This window comes from Bombina bombina, chromosome 5, assembly GCF_027579735.1.
Source record: "Bombina bombina isolate aBomBom1 chromosome 5, aBomBom1.pri, whole genome shotgun sequence".
Taxonomy (NCBI): Eukaryota; Metazoa; Chordata; class Amphibia; order Anura; family Bombinatoridae; genus Bombina; species Bombina bombina.
This window is the reverse complement of record NC_069503.1, coordinates 639,212,911-639,227,852: the sequence shown is the minus strand read 5'-3', so window position 1 is coordinate 639,227,852 and position 14,942 is coordinate 639,212,911. Positions and strand designations below refer to the sequence as shown.

Here is a 14,942-nt window from a genome sequence, read left to right as displayed (position 1 = left end):
CAAGAAATTCTCTTCTATGGTGGCTTTCTCGGCCACATCTGTCCAGGGGGATGCCATTCAGCAGGCCAGATTGGACAATTGTAACAACAGACGCCAGCCTACTAGGTTGGGGCGCTGTCTGGAATTCTCTGAAGGCTCAGGGATCATGGACTCAGGAGGAGAGTCTCCTTCCAATAAACATTCTGGAATTGAGAGCAGTTCTCAATGCCCTTCTGGCTTGGCCCCAGTTAACAACTCGGGGGTTCATCAGGTTTCAGTCGGACAACATCACGACTGTAGCTTACATCAACCATCAAGGAGGGACAAGAAGCTCCCTAGCGATGATGGAAGTATCAAAGATAATTCGCTGGGCAGAGTCTCACTCTTGCCACCTGTCAGCAATCCACATCCCGGGAGTGGAGAACTGGGAGGCGGATTTCCTAAGTCGTCAGACTTTTCATCCGGGGGAGTGGGAACTTCATCCGGAGGTCTTTGCCCAAATACTTCGACGTTGGGGCAAACCAGAGATAGATCTCATGGCGTCTCGACAGAACGCCAAGCTTCCGTGTTACGGGTCCAGATCCAGGGATCCGGAAGCGGTCCTGGTAGATGCTGTGACAGCACCTTGGACCTTCGGGATGGCTTATGTGTTTCCACCCTTCCCGATGCTTCCTCGATTGATTGCCAGGATCAAACAGGAGAGAGCATCGGTGATTCTAATAGCGCCTGCGTGGCCACGCAGGACCTGGTATGCAGATCTAGTGGACATGTCATCCTGTCCACCTTGGTCTCTGCCTCTGAGACAGGACCTTCTGATCCAGGGTCCCTTCAAACATCAAAATCTAATTTCTCTGAAGCTGACTGCTTGGAAATTGAACGCTTGATTTTATCAAAACGTGGATTTTCTGAGTCAGTAATTGATACCTTAATACAGGCTAGGAAGCCTGTTACCAGAAAGATTTACCATAAAATATGGCGTAAATACTTACATTGGTGCGAATCCAAGAGTTACTCATGAAGTAAGGTTAGGATTCCTAGGATATTGTCTTTTCTACAAGAAGGTTTAGAAAAGGGTTTATCCGCTAGTTCCTTAAAGGGACAGATTTCAGCTCTGTCCATTCTTTTACACAAACGTCTGTCAGAAGTTCCAGACGTTCAGGCTTTTTGTCAGGCTTTGGCCAGGATTAAGCCTGTGTTTAAAACGGTTGCTCCACCATGGAGTTTAAACTTAGTTCTTAACGTTTTACAGGGTGTTCCGTTTGAACCCCTTCATTCCATTGATATCAAATTGTTATCTTGGAAAGTTCTGTTTTTAATGGCTATTTCCTCGGCTCGAAGAGTCTCTGAGTTATCGGCCTTACATTGTGATTCTCCTTATCTGATTTTTCATTCAGACAAGGTAGTTCTGCGTACTAAACCTGGGTTCTTACCTAAGGTGGTCACTAACAGGAATATCAATCAAGAGATTGTTGTTCCATCATTGTGTCCTAATCCTTCTTCAAAGAAGGAACGACTTCTACACAATCTAGATGTAGTCCGTGCCCTGAAATTTTATTTACAGGCAACTAAAGATTTTCGACAAACTTCTTCCCTGTTTGTTGTTTATTCTGGACAGAGGAGAGGTCAAAAAGCTTCTGCTACCTCTCTCTCTTTTTGGCTTCGTAGCATAATACGTTTAGCTTATGAGACTGCTGGACAGCAGCCTCCTGAAAGAATTACAGCTCATTCTACTAGAGCTGTGGCTTCCACTTGGGCCTTTAAGAATGAGGCCTCTGTTGAACAGATTTGCAAGGCTGCAACTTGGTCTTCTCTTCATACTTTTTCCAAATTTTACAAATTTGACACTTTTGCTTCTTCGGAGGCTGTTTTTGGGAGAAAGGTTCTTCAGGCAGTGGTTCCTTCCGTATAAAGATCCTGCCTGTCCCTCCCGTCATCCGTGTACTTTAGCTTTGGTATTGGTATCCCAGAAGTAATGATGACCCGTGGACTGACCACACTTAACAGGAGAAAACATAATTTATGCTTACCTGATAAATTCCTTTCTCCTGTAGTGTGGTCAGTCCACGGCCCGCCCTGTTTTTTATGGCAGGTCTAAATTTTTAAATTATACTCCAGTCACCACTGCACCCTTTAGCTTCTCCTTTCTCGTTGGTTCTTGGTCGAATGACTGGGTGTGACGTAGAGGGGAGGAGCTATATAGCAGCTCTGCTTGGGTGATCCTCTTGCACTTCCTGTTGGGGAGGAGTTAATATCCCAGAAGTAATGATGACCCGTGGACTGACCACACTACAGGAGAAAGGAATTTATCAGGTAAGCATAAATTATGTTATATATATATATATATATAAATATGTTTTACAAAAATACCATCAGATATATCTAGAAATATGTATTTATGAATAAATAGAACATATTCTGCTATGCGAAGAACATTAGAATGTGAAATATTAATATTTTCATGCTTGGTTAGCGCATTTTAGAATATGCGATCAGGTTTATGCACGAGTAGGGTGTTCCCCCCCCCACTTTTTTTGTTCTATTGACTTCTATGAGGCAATACGTTATATATGTGAATGGGCACACAATATTCCAAGTTTGACTTTTTGCGCTTGTCAGGATAGCATTCGTGAATAAACTGTTTACTTTCAACTTGTAATACGAGCACTACCCAACGCTCCCAAAAAGTTTACTTCTAGGGAAGTTAGCACGAGAGAGGGAGCGTTAAATAACACTCAACTTATATTCTGGTCATATGGCAGGAGTTTTTTGTATCTATGTATTACATTGCTATAAACAAATTTGCAAACACTGTTGCCAGATGGCTAGAGACACGTGCACGCTCCTGAACTCACCTAGGATTGCTCTTTAGAAAAGGATACCAAGAGAACTGAGCAAAACTGATAACAGAAGTAAGTTTGAAAGTTGTTTAAAATGTTATGCTCTATTCAATCTGAAAATTGAGCGCATAGCGTTGTCTTACAGACTTGGAGACGGAGTAGAACGTTCCAGGAATATATCAGTCTGATCCTGCCTAACAAGATCAGTCCAGCCCTGAAATACCAGACAATCCTTCTCTGAACAAGGAACAATTGGGCTAAAAGAGGCTGCTCACAAGTGGTAACTCACCATAGGACAAGCTACTGAGCTGTTTGTTTCTGGTAGAGTGATACTCTTTCTGTATGTATTTGACTAATGACCCTGGGGAAGTCTCCCTAAGGGTGATGAGGGAAACCAGATGTCGACTTGCTGCCCAATGTGCTAAGAGGGATATGGCTGTACCTCACTGACGAGGCTCACAGAAGTCCGAAACAATTGTCTCTGGTTGCCATGCTCCTTGTTCAGATGAGGATTGACTGGTATTTTGGGGCTGGACTGACTGGTTCAGACTGATATAATTCAGGAAAGTTCTCCTCTGTGAAAAGCACAACTGGGCTAAACGAAGCTGCTCCCAGGTGGTGACATAGAACAAGTTACTGAGCTGTTCATTCCTGGTAGACTGATACTCTTTCTGTATGTATATATATTAATGGTCCTCATGTTGTCGGGGTGTGCTGTGCATAGAAAGAGCATGTAGGAAGAGTGGAGTGGGAACCATGTTGCTAAGTATTTTAAGTGAAAATGGCTGAAGGACTAAATGATAATTGTAAACAGTGGCATAGTCACCTTTTAGGTTACTGGCTCCTTATCAATATTAAATATCTGCCATAGCATCATGCTAAGTGTTGTTTTATATTTTGTTTTTGATTATAGAGAGATTGTTGATAACACTGGAAAAGAAAATGGGATTGATATAGTAATGGATAATCGGACTTATCACTTAATTGCGGAGTCTCCTGAAGATGCAAGGTAAGAAATCGAAATCATTCAGTATTGGGATTTCTACTGTATCTAATGACTGTTTCTGCACTTTACCCTACATGACATTTTTAAAGGGTCTATACTCAAGCTTATGAAAGTGCAACTTGTACACTAAACATATTTATCATTAAAAATAAGTTATAATCTGTTTTAGCATTTTTCTAAAACTTGTTTAATTATACAAATGGTTCAGATTTTTATAATGCTTAATATCTTAATGCGGTGAAATATGGAATTTGCTTTGTCATTTTTTTTTCAGTCATGAGTTAATTAATTTATTCATTTACTGTAGATGTTATTACTTTAAGATGTTGATGTACAAGTTTTACTTCTGAATTGACAATTATATAATTTAATGTATCCCTTATAATTTCCAATTCTTCTGTGCCTGAATACTAGTGGCAGTAATCCAATGACCCTTATAAAATTACATTACAATTACTAACAATCAGGGCCGTTTCTAGGGAATTTGGCTCCCAGGGCAAAATTCCAAAATGCGCCCCCCCCCCCCAATTCTAAACTGGCTCCCAGTTTTTTTATATTTTAGTAAAATGCATTTAATCTCCTTGTGTCTATAAATCATAAGCTATGGATTTTCATACATTCCCATTTAATTTACATAGAAGCCTTCATCAAGACAGATGAACAACTCACAATGGCGACTAGAAGCCGCACACAACACCACCGGTGGTGTTGTGTGCGGCTGCTAGTCGCCGTTGTGAGTTGTTCATCTGTCTTGATAAAGGCTTCTATGTAAGCCGAAACGTCGACCTATCCTTATGACTTTCTAACATTGTTGTTATAAACAATAAACTAACTTTGATGTATATAAATCCTGAGAGTGCCCTCCCTTTCCTAGCTCTTATATATATATATATATATATATATATATATATATATATATATACATACACACACACACAATTCTTAAAGATCACAAGTCCATGTGAAAAAACAGGCCCATTGCTGATAACCCATTTTAGCATATATATATATATATATATATATATATACAGGTGTATATATATATATATATATATATATGTCTCACGTTGCTGATAACTCATTTTAGCATATATATATATATATATATATATTTATTTATATATCACATTGCTGATCACCCATTTTAGTATATATATATATATATATATATATATATATACGTCTCACATTGCTGATAACTCATTTTAGTATATATATATATATATATACTGTATATATCTCACATTGCTGATAACTCATTTTGGCATATATATACAGTATATATATATATATATATATATATATATATATATATATATATATATATATATATATATATATATACAAAATTAGTTTTTTAGCACACCTTACAAAAAGTTTAAATCCACATCTGGGAGTGCTGCCAATATGACCCAGTAATTACACAAGTAATTATGTTTGTGTGTATATATATATATATATATAAATATACTGTATATATCTCACATTGCTGATAACTGGTTTTAGCTAATATAGAAGAGAGAACGCTAAAAAAACAAAATGTAAACGTTTTTGCAGCTCAGCCTTGCCACCAGTATGCAAAGTACACTTGAAGATCCCATATTACTGATCTACCATTTCCTGCTTTAGGAGAGAGCTATAAACTACTCCCCGGCAGCTCACACAGAACAGTAGCAGCTAGCACGGAGCAGCCGCCCACGTGACCTCCTGCTCTGTTATACTTTCTCCAACATAGGTGTGTCCGGTCCACGGCGTCATCCTTACTTGTGGGATATTCTCTTCCCCAACAGGAAATGGCAAAGAGCCCAGCAAAGCTGGTCACATGATCCCTCCTAGGCTCCGCCTACCCCAGTCATTCTCTTTGCCGTTGTACAGGCAACATCTCCACGGAGATGGCTTAGAGTTTTTTAGTGTTTAACTGTAGTTTTTATTATTCAATCAAGAGTTTGTTATTTTAAAATAGTGCTGGTATGTACTATTTACTCTGAAACAGAAAAGAGATGAAGATTTCTGTTTGTAAGAGGAAAATGATTTTAGCAACCGTTACTAAAATCCATGGCTGTTCCACACAGGACTGTTGAGAGGAATTAACTTCAGTTGGGGGAACAGTGAGCAGTCTTTTGCTGCTTGAGGTATGACACATTCTAACAAGACGATGTAATGCTGGAAGCTGTCATTTTCCCTATGGGATCCGGTAAGCCATTTTTATTCAGACAGTAAATAAGGGCTTCACAAGGGCTTATTAAGACTGTAGACATTTTCTGGGCTAAATCGATTCATATATTACACATATTTAGCCTTGAGGAATCATTTAATCTGGGTATTTTGGTAAAATAATATCGGCAGGCACTGTTTTAGACACCTTATTCTTTAGGGGCTTTCCCTAATCATAGACAGAGCCTCATTTTCGCGCCGGTATTGCGCACTTGTTTTTGAGAGGCATGACATGCAGTCGCATGTGTGAGGAGCTCTGATACATAGAAAAGACTTTCTGAAGGCGTCATTTGGTATCGTATTCCCCTTTGGGCTTGGTTGGGTCTCAGCAAAGCAGATACCAGGGACTGTAAAGGGGTTAAAGTTAAAAACGGCTCCGGTTCCGTTATTTTAAGGGTTAAAGCTTCCAAATTTGGTGTGCAATACTTTTAAGGCTTTAAGACACTGTGGTGAAATTTTGGTGAATTTTGAACAATTCCTTCATACTTTTTCGCAATTGCAGTAATAAAGTGTGTTCAGTTTAAAATTTAAAGTGACAGTAACGGTTTTATTTTAAAACGTTTTTTGTACTTTGTTATCAAGTTTATGCCTGTTTAACATGTCTGAACTACCAGATAGACTGTGTTCTGAATGTGGGGAAGCCAGGGTTCCTTCTCATTTAAATAAATGTGATTTATGTGACACTGAAAATGATGCCCAAGATGATTCCTCAAGTGAGGGGAGTAAGCATGGTACTGCATCATTCCCTCCTTCGTCTACACGAGTCTTGCCCACTCAGGAGGCCCCTAGTACATCTAGCGCGCCAATACTCCTTACTATGCAACAATTAACGGCTGTAATGGATAATTCTATCAAAAACATTTTAGCCAAAATGCCCACTTATCAGCGTAAGCGCGACTGCTCTGTTTTAGATACTGAAGAGCATGAGGACGCTGATGATAATGGTTCTGAAATGCCCCTACACCAGTCTGAGGGGGCCAGGGAGGTTTTGTCTGAGGGAGAAATTTCAGATTCAGGGAAAATTTCTCAACAAGCTGAACCCGATGTGATTACATTTAAATTTAAGTTGGAACATCTCCGCGCTCTGCTTAAGGAGGTATTATCCACTCTGGATGATTGTGAGAATTTGATCATCCCAGAGAAACTATGTAAAATGGACAAGTTCCTAGAGGTCCCGGGGCTCCCAGAAGCTTTTCCTATACCCAAGCGGGTGGCGGACATTGTAAATAAAGAATGGGAAAGGCCCGGTATACCTTTCGTCCCTCCCCCCATATTTAAAAAATTGTTTCCTATGGTCGACCCCAGAAAGGACTTATGGCAGACAGTCCCCAAGGTCGAGGGAGCGGTTTCTACTTTAAACAAACGCACCACTATACCCATAGAAGATAGTTGTGCTTTCAAAGATCCTATGGATAAAAAATTAGAAGGTTTGCTTAAAAAGATGTTTGTTCAGCAGGGTTACCTTCTACAACCAATTTCATGCATTGTCCCTGTCACTACAGCCGCGTGTTTCTGGTTCGATGAGCTAGTAAAGGCGATCGATAGTGATTCTCCTCCTTATGAGGAGATTATGGACAGAATCCGTGCTCTCAAATTGGCTAATTCTTTCACCCTAGACGCCACTTTGCAATTGGCTAGGTTAGCGGCAAAGAATTCTGGGTTTGCTATTGTGGCGCGCAGAGCGCTTTGGTTGAAATCTTGGTCAGCTGATGCGTCTTCCAAGAACAAACTCCTTAACATTCCTTTCAAGGGGAAAACGCTGTTTGGCCCTGACTTGAAAGAGATTATCTCTGATATCACTGGGGGTAAGGGCCACGCCCTTCCTCAGGATAGGTCTTTCAAGGCCAAAAATAAACCTAATTTTCGTCCCTTTCGTAGAAACGGACCAGCCCCAAGTGCTACGTCCTCTAAGCAAGAGGGTAATACTTCTCAAGCCAAGCCAGCCTGGAGACCAATGCAAGGCTGGAACAAGGGAAAGCAGGCCAAGAAACCTGCCACTGCTACCAAGACAGCAGGAAATGTTGGCCCCCGATCCGGGACCGGATCTGGTGGGGGGCAGACTCTCTCTCTTCGCTCAGGCTTGGGCAAGAGATGTTCTGGATCCTTGGGCACTAGAAATAGTCTCCCAAGGTTATCTTCTGGAATTCAAGGGGCTTCCCCCAAGGGGGAGGTTCCACAGGTCTCAATTGTCCTCAGACCACATAAAAAGACAGGCATTCTTACATTGTGTAGAAGACCTGTTAAAAATGGGAGTGATTCATCCTGTTCCATTAGGAGAACGAGGGATGGGGTTCTACTCCAATCTGTTCATAGTTCCCAAAAAAGAGGGAACGTTCAGACCAATCTTAGATCTCAAGATCTTAAACAAGTTTCTCAAGGTTCCATCGTTCAAAATGGAAACCATTCGAACAATTCTTCCTTCCATCCAGGAAGGTCAATTCATGACCACGGTGGATTTAAAGGATGCGTATCTACATATTCCTATCCACAAGGAACATCATCGGTTCCTAAGGTTCGCATTCCTGGACAAGCATTACCAGTTCGTGGCGCTTCCTTTCGGATTAGCCACTGCTCCAAGGATTTTCACAAAGGTACTAGGGTCCCTTCTAGCGGTGCTAAGACCAAGGGGCATTGCAGTAGTACCTTACTTGGACGACATTCTGATTCAAGCGTCGTCCCTTCCTCAAGCAAAGGCTCACACGGACATAGTCCTGGCCTTTCTCAGATCTCACGGATGGAAAGTGAACGTGGAAAAGAGTTCTCTATCTCCGTCGACAAGGGTTCCCTTCTTGGGAACAATAATAGACTCCTTAGAAATGAGGATTTTTCTGACAGAGGCCAGAAAAACAAAACTTCTAAACTCTTGTCGGACACTTCATTCCGTTCCTCTTCCTTCCATAGCGCAGTGCATGGAAGTAATAGGTTTGATGGTAGCGGCAATGGACATAGTTCCTTTTGCGCGCATTCATCTAAGACCATTACAACTGTGCATGCTCAGTCAGTGGAATGGGGACTATACAGACTTGTCTCCGAAGATACAAGTAAATCAGAGGACCAGAGACTCACTCCGTTGGTGGCTGTCCCTGGACAACCTGTCACAAGGGATGACCTTCCGCAGACCAGAGTGGGTCATTGTCACGACCGACGCCAGTCTGATGGGCTGGGGCGCGGTCTGGGGATCCCTGAAAGCTCAGGGTCTTTGGTCTCGGGAAGAATCTCTTCTACCGATAAATATTCTGGAACTGAGAGCGATATTCAATGCTCTCAAGGCTTGGCCTCAGCTAGCAAAGGCCAAGTTCATACGGTTTCAATCAGACAACATGACGACTGTTGCGTACATCAACCATCAGGGGGGAACAAGGAGTTCCCTGGCGATGGAAGAAGTGACCAAAATCATTCAATGGGCGGAGACTCACTCCTGCCACCTGTCTGCAATCCACATCCCAGGAGTGGAAAATTGGGAAGCGGATTTTCTGAGTCGTCAGACATTACATCCGGGGGAGTGGGAACTCCATCCGGAAATCTTTGCCCAAATTACTCAACTGTGGGGCATTCCAGACATGGATCTGATGGCCTCTCGTCAGAACTTCAAGGTTCCTTGCTACGGGTCCAGATCCAGGGATCCCAAGGCGACTCTAGTAGATGCACTAGTAGCACCTTGGACCTTCAAACTAGCTTATGTATTCCCGCCGTTTCCTCTCATCCCCAGGCTGGTAGCCAGGATCCATCAGGAGAGGGCGTCGGTGATCTTGATAGCTCCTGCGTGGCCACGCAGGACTTGGTATGCAGATCTGGTGAATATGTCATCGGCTCCACCATGGAAGCTACCTTTGAGACGAGACCTTCTTGTTCAAGGTCCGTTCGAACATCCGAATCTGGTCTCACTCCAGCTGACTGCTTGGAGATTGAACGCTTGATCTTATCAAAACGAGGGTTCTCAGATTCTGTTATTGATACTCTTGTTCAGGCCAGAAAGCCTGTAACTAGAAAAATTTACCACAAAATATGGAAAAAATATATCTGTTGGTGTGAATCTAAAGGATTCCCTTGGGACAAGGTAAAGATTCCTAAGATTCTATCCTTTCTTCAAGAAGGATTGGAGAAAGGATTATCTGCAAGTTCCTTGAAGGGACAGATTTCTGCCTTGTCTGTGTTACTCCACAAAAAGCTGGCAGCTGTGCCAGATGTTCAAGCCTTTGTTCAGGCTCTGGTTAGAATTAAGCCTGTTTACAAACCTTTGACTCCCCCTTGGAGTCTCAACTTAGTTCTTTCAGTTCTTCAGGGGGTTCCGTTTGAACCCTTACATTCCGTTGATATTAAGTTATTATCTTGGAAAGTTTTGTTTTTGGTTGCAATTTCTTCTGCCAGAAGAGTTTCAGAATTATCTGCTCTGCAGTGTTCTCCTCCTTATCTGGTGTTCCATGCAGATAAGGTGGTTTTACGTACTAAACCTGGTTTTCTTCCAAAAGTTGTTTCTAACAAAAACATTAACCAGGAGATAGTCGTGCCTTCTTTGTGTCCGAAACCAGTTTCGAAGAAGGAACGTTTGTTGCACAATTTGGATGTTGTTCGCGCTCTAAAATTCTATTTAGATGCTACAAAGGATTTTAGACAAACATCTTCCTTGTTTGTTGTTTATTCTGGTAAAAGGAGAGGTCAAAAAGCAACTTCTACCTCTCTCTCTTTTTGGATTAAAAGCATCATCAGATTGGCTTACGAGACTGCCGGACGGCAGCCTCCTGAAAGAATCACAGCTCATTCCACTAGGGCTGTGGCTTCCACATGGGCCTTCAAGAACGAGGCTTCTGTTGATCAGATATGTAGGGCAGCGACTTGGTCTTCACTGCACACTTTTACCAAATTTTACAAGTTTGATACTTTTGCTTCTTCTGAGGCTGTTTTTGGGAGAAAGGTTTTGCAAGCCGTGGTGCCTTCCATTTAGGTGACCTGATTTGCTCCCTCCCTTCATCCGTGTCCTAAAGCTTTGGTATTGGTTCCCACAAGTAAGGATGACGCCGTGGACCGGACACACCTATGTTGGAGAAAACAGAATTTATGTTTACCTGATAAATTACTTTCTCCAACGGTGTGTCCGGTCCACGGCCCGCCCTGGTTTTTTAATCAGGTCTGATAATTTATTTTCTTTAACTACAGTCACCACGGTATCATATGGTTTCTCCTATGCAAATATTCCTCCTTAACGTCGGTCGAATGACTGGGGTAGGCGGAGCCTAGGAGGGATCATGTGACCAGCTTTGCTGGGCTCTTTGCCATTTCCTGTTGGGGAAGAGAATATCCCACAAGTAAGGATGACGCCGTGGACCGGACACACCGTTGGAGAAAGTAATTTATCAGGTAAACATAAATTCTGTTTTCTGCCTAAATCTGAGTGTTAGCAGGCAGAGGAGGAGAGCAATTAACCCCGTGTGTCTACCAACAAGGGTTGCAGGAAAAAAAAATAGCAGCACCCTCTGGCAGAGCAGACACAGGGCAGAAAGAAATAAAGGAAACTTTTTTTATTATTATTTTTTAAGGGGAGGGAAGCTTATACTAATGGCATACGAACTGAGCATTTAGACTCAGTGCTCGGGAGGAGCCCTGCAGTGTGGCTAGCGCCCCGGGCAGCTGCCGCTTCACCCGCCCCTAAAAACGGCCCTGCTAACAATTACACAACATAAACCATACAACAGCTAGAGAAAGGAAAGAAAAAAAAAACTGAATAATTCACCCTATCCCATAGCAACAGTTTGTTCCAAACCATTTTGTATTTCTTTTTTGTTTTTTTGGCTTCAAACATCTCCATTTCTCTTTGAGCAAACAACATTTTTTACTAATTTCATATTGTAACAAATTTTAGCTAGACATTCTTTTTGCCAAAACTTGAGATATAGGGACTGATTACATAGGTCAGACATAGTTTTCTACACAGAAACTCGCAGGGGGTGCCCTCAGGGAATTCTATAAAAGAGGGGCTGTCCCTGTGATTGGCGTAATGTCTCCCATAGGAAGTAATGAAAAGCGAAACTAGGTTGGGGAGAGCAAAGTTAACTGGCGCACATTTAAAATTAAATCCTGCAGCCAATACAAATCCGATTACTCTCCTTTCAGCGTATAGTACCCTGCAATCATCTCTCTTTTCGTACATGTTTTTTCTGTTAGGCTTATAAGTGTTATATTTTTACACAATGTTGCCACTTTTTAATTTCTGAGAAAAAAACAGCGAGATTTGCAGAGAGGAAATGTTTATAGAATACGCCAAATCTGGAGGAGAAATTTCAGCTACACCCATGAAACTCCCCTGTTCAGCTCACTATCAGAGGCGGGAAACTCATTTTACAATAAGAAAAATAATACGATTTGTATTGATACTATAAATATGAATTTCACGTAATTTTTTTGCCCGCACCTTTATAGAATTAGGGCATAGGCTTTATAGTATTGGAGAGATTTCATATAAATCTCACAAACCGAGAAAGCTTTATGGAATCAGGCCCGTAGGGAGAACAGACTTTCTGCCATTCAAAAACTGTAGAGAGTAACTTTTCCACTCACTTTGCAGAATAGCAGTTTAATATCACCATAATATTTTGCAATTGTTTTATGTATATACAATATATAGAAAATGTTGTAATTTTCTTGTGAATTGCTAAGAAAAATGTTTAACTGGAGCATTGGAGTTTTTCTTTCTTCAAAGTAAAAAAATCATCTATACATAACACAACCATTTTTATAATGAGTGCACTTACACAGATATTCTTAACTATGGTAATATTCTTTATTTAGAATTTTTGCATAAATCCTTATAATAGTCTTACCTCTCTGACTTCTTACCATCTTTTGTTTTTATAACAAGGTTGGTTAAAGGGGGTGTAAATTCAAAATGAAACTTGCATGATTTCGAAAGAGCATGTATAGGAGGAGATGGGTATGATCTCCAACAAAGGATACCAAGAGAATCAAGCAAATTTGATACCAGAAGTGAATTGGAAATTTGTTTTAAATTGTATGTTCTATCTGAATAATGAAAGAAAATTTTTGGGTTTCATATCACTTTAAAAACAGGACTTCAAGTCAGGGCAAAGGTACACTATTCATAAAAGCCAACATTTAACTAACCTAGATTCATTTTAAAAATAACTAGAATTTAAGCAACCAGGCAGTTAACTTAAAGGGACACTGAACCCAAATCTTTTCTTTCGTGATTCAGATAGAGCATGCAATTTTAAGCAACTTTCTAATTTACTCCTATTATCAATTTTCTTTGTTCTCTTGCTATCTTTATTTGAAAAATAAGGCATCTAAGCTAAGGAGCCAGACAATTTTGGCTCAGCACTCTGGACAGCACTTGTTTATTGATGGGTGAACTTATCCACCAATCAGCAAGAACAACCCAGGTTGTTCACCAAAAATGGCCCGGTTTCTAAACTTACATTCTTGCTTTTCAAATAAAGATACCAAGAGAATGAGAATGAGAGAATGAGAATGATAGGAGTAAATTAGAAAGTTGCTCTATCTGAATCACGAAAAAAACATTTGGGTTCAGTGTCCCTTTAAGTTTACATTATTTGGATTGGTTGTAACAAATTTGCTGAGTTCCAAACAATTTACACTAGACTGTAAACTGTGCAAATATATATATATATATATATATATATATATATATATATATATATATATATATATATATATATATATATATATATAATCTTAACATTTTTAACTTAATATTAGTATGTTTTAATTTTATCTTATTATAACATATACATTTTAATATTAGTTATGTAAGTTTAATGTGTTTAAATGTTAGGTATATGATCTGTATGAGAATAATAATTCAATACACAGTAAATTCAACAGGGCGTTTATCCCCATTAGTAATTGATTCTGCATTTGGCAACATAGTTGTCCAAGAATCAAAACAGCATAGATTTTTGAATTTATCTATAATCTATAAATTTGGACAGGGTTTTGGAAAAAAATGTGTTTCTGTGAGTACAAAGTCTTCAACCACAACAGACATTAATGGCTGCAACGTTTGTTCAATCCAGGAGCTGCTGAATGTGGGATTAAAATAACATTGTAGCAGTCAGCATGAATCTGTACAGTTTAAAAATAAAATACACAGTACAAAATGCATGTTTTAATATCACAAATGCAATTATGTTAAAGAAGTATTTAGTAGAGAAGACCAATTCATCTTAGCAATAGAAATGGCTACTGAAATATCCATCATGGATGTAAAGTAAACTTCTTTTTTTTTTTAATCATTTTATTTTTAGTCATCAGTATTTCTCAACTCCAGTCTTCAAGTACCCCTAACAGGCCAGATTTTCATGATAACCTAACTAGGGCACAGGTGAAATAATCAGCTGACCAGTAACCATGGTTACTAACATGCTCTCATCCATCAAATGGTCAATGGTACAGCGTGATTCGTCATTTTACACTGAAATAAACTATATATATATATATATATATATATATATATAAGGAAATAAAGGATGATTATTTATATACAATAATTTAGAAATATTGTTGAGCGTATAGCTTAACTTTACAATCACTCTAAATGCAACTCATATTACAATAGTCAGAAAGAAGACAGGGCATAGTGATGCATTTGGTGAACACTTGCACTTTTTAAGAATATTATTCATGGAGATTCTGGCTATAAATCTGGGTGTGCTTGTTTTGATGATAATGTAGTGCTATCAATACAAATTCAAATGCTTGTCAAGCAGAAAAGTGATCTGCTTTTTCCAAAACACTGGAACAGGTAATGATTTGTAATCATGTTTACAGTAAACATACATAGATACCCTGCCACACGTCCACCAGACATTCATAGAGATCTGTTTTTAGAATGTGCTCATGCAGAAACATAGGCAGAGATGCTGTATGGTGAA

General features: G+C 39.9%; 1 protein-coding gene across 1 annotated transcript in view; it reads left to right on the top strand.

Annotated features, from left to right (window-relative positions):
- MYO10 (myosin X) overlaps positions 1–14,942 on the top strand; it is a 457,205-nt gene that overhangs the window by 388,012 nt on the left and 54,251 nt on the right. Inside the window, 1 exon segment of the mRNA XM_053715822.1 lies at positions 3,730–3,825. Within this exon segment, the coding sequence (XP_053571797.1) occupies positions 3,730–3,825 (96 nt within the window).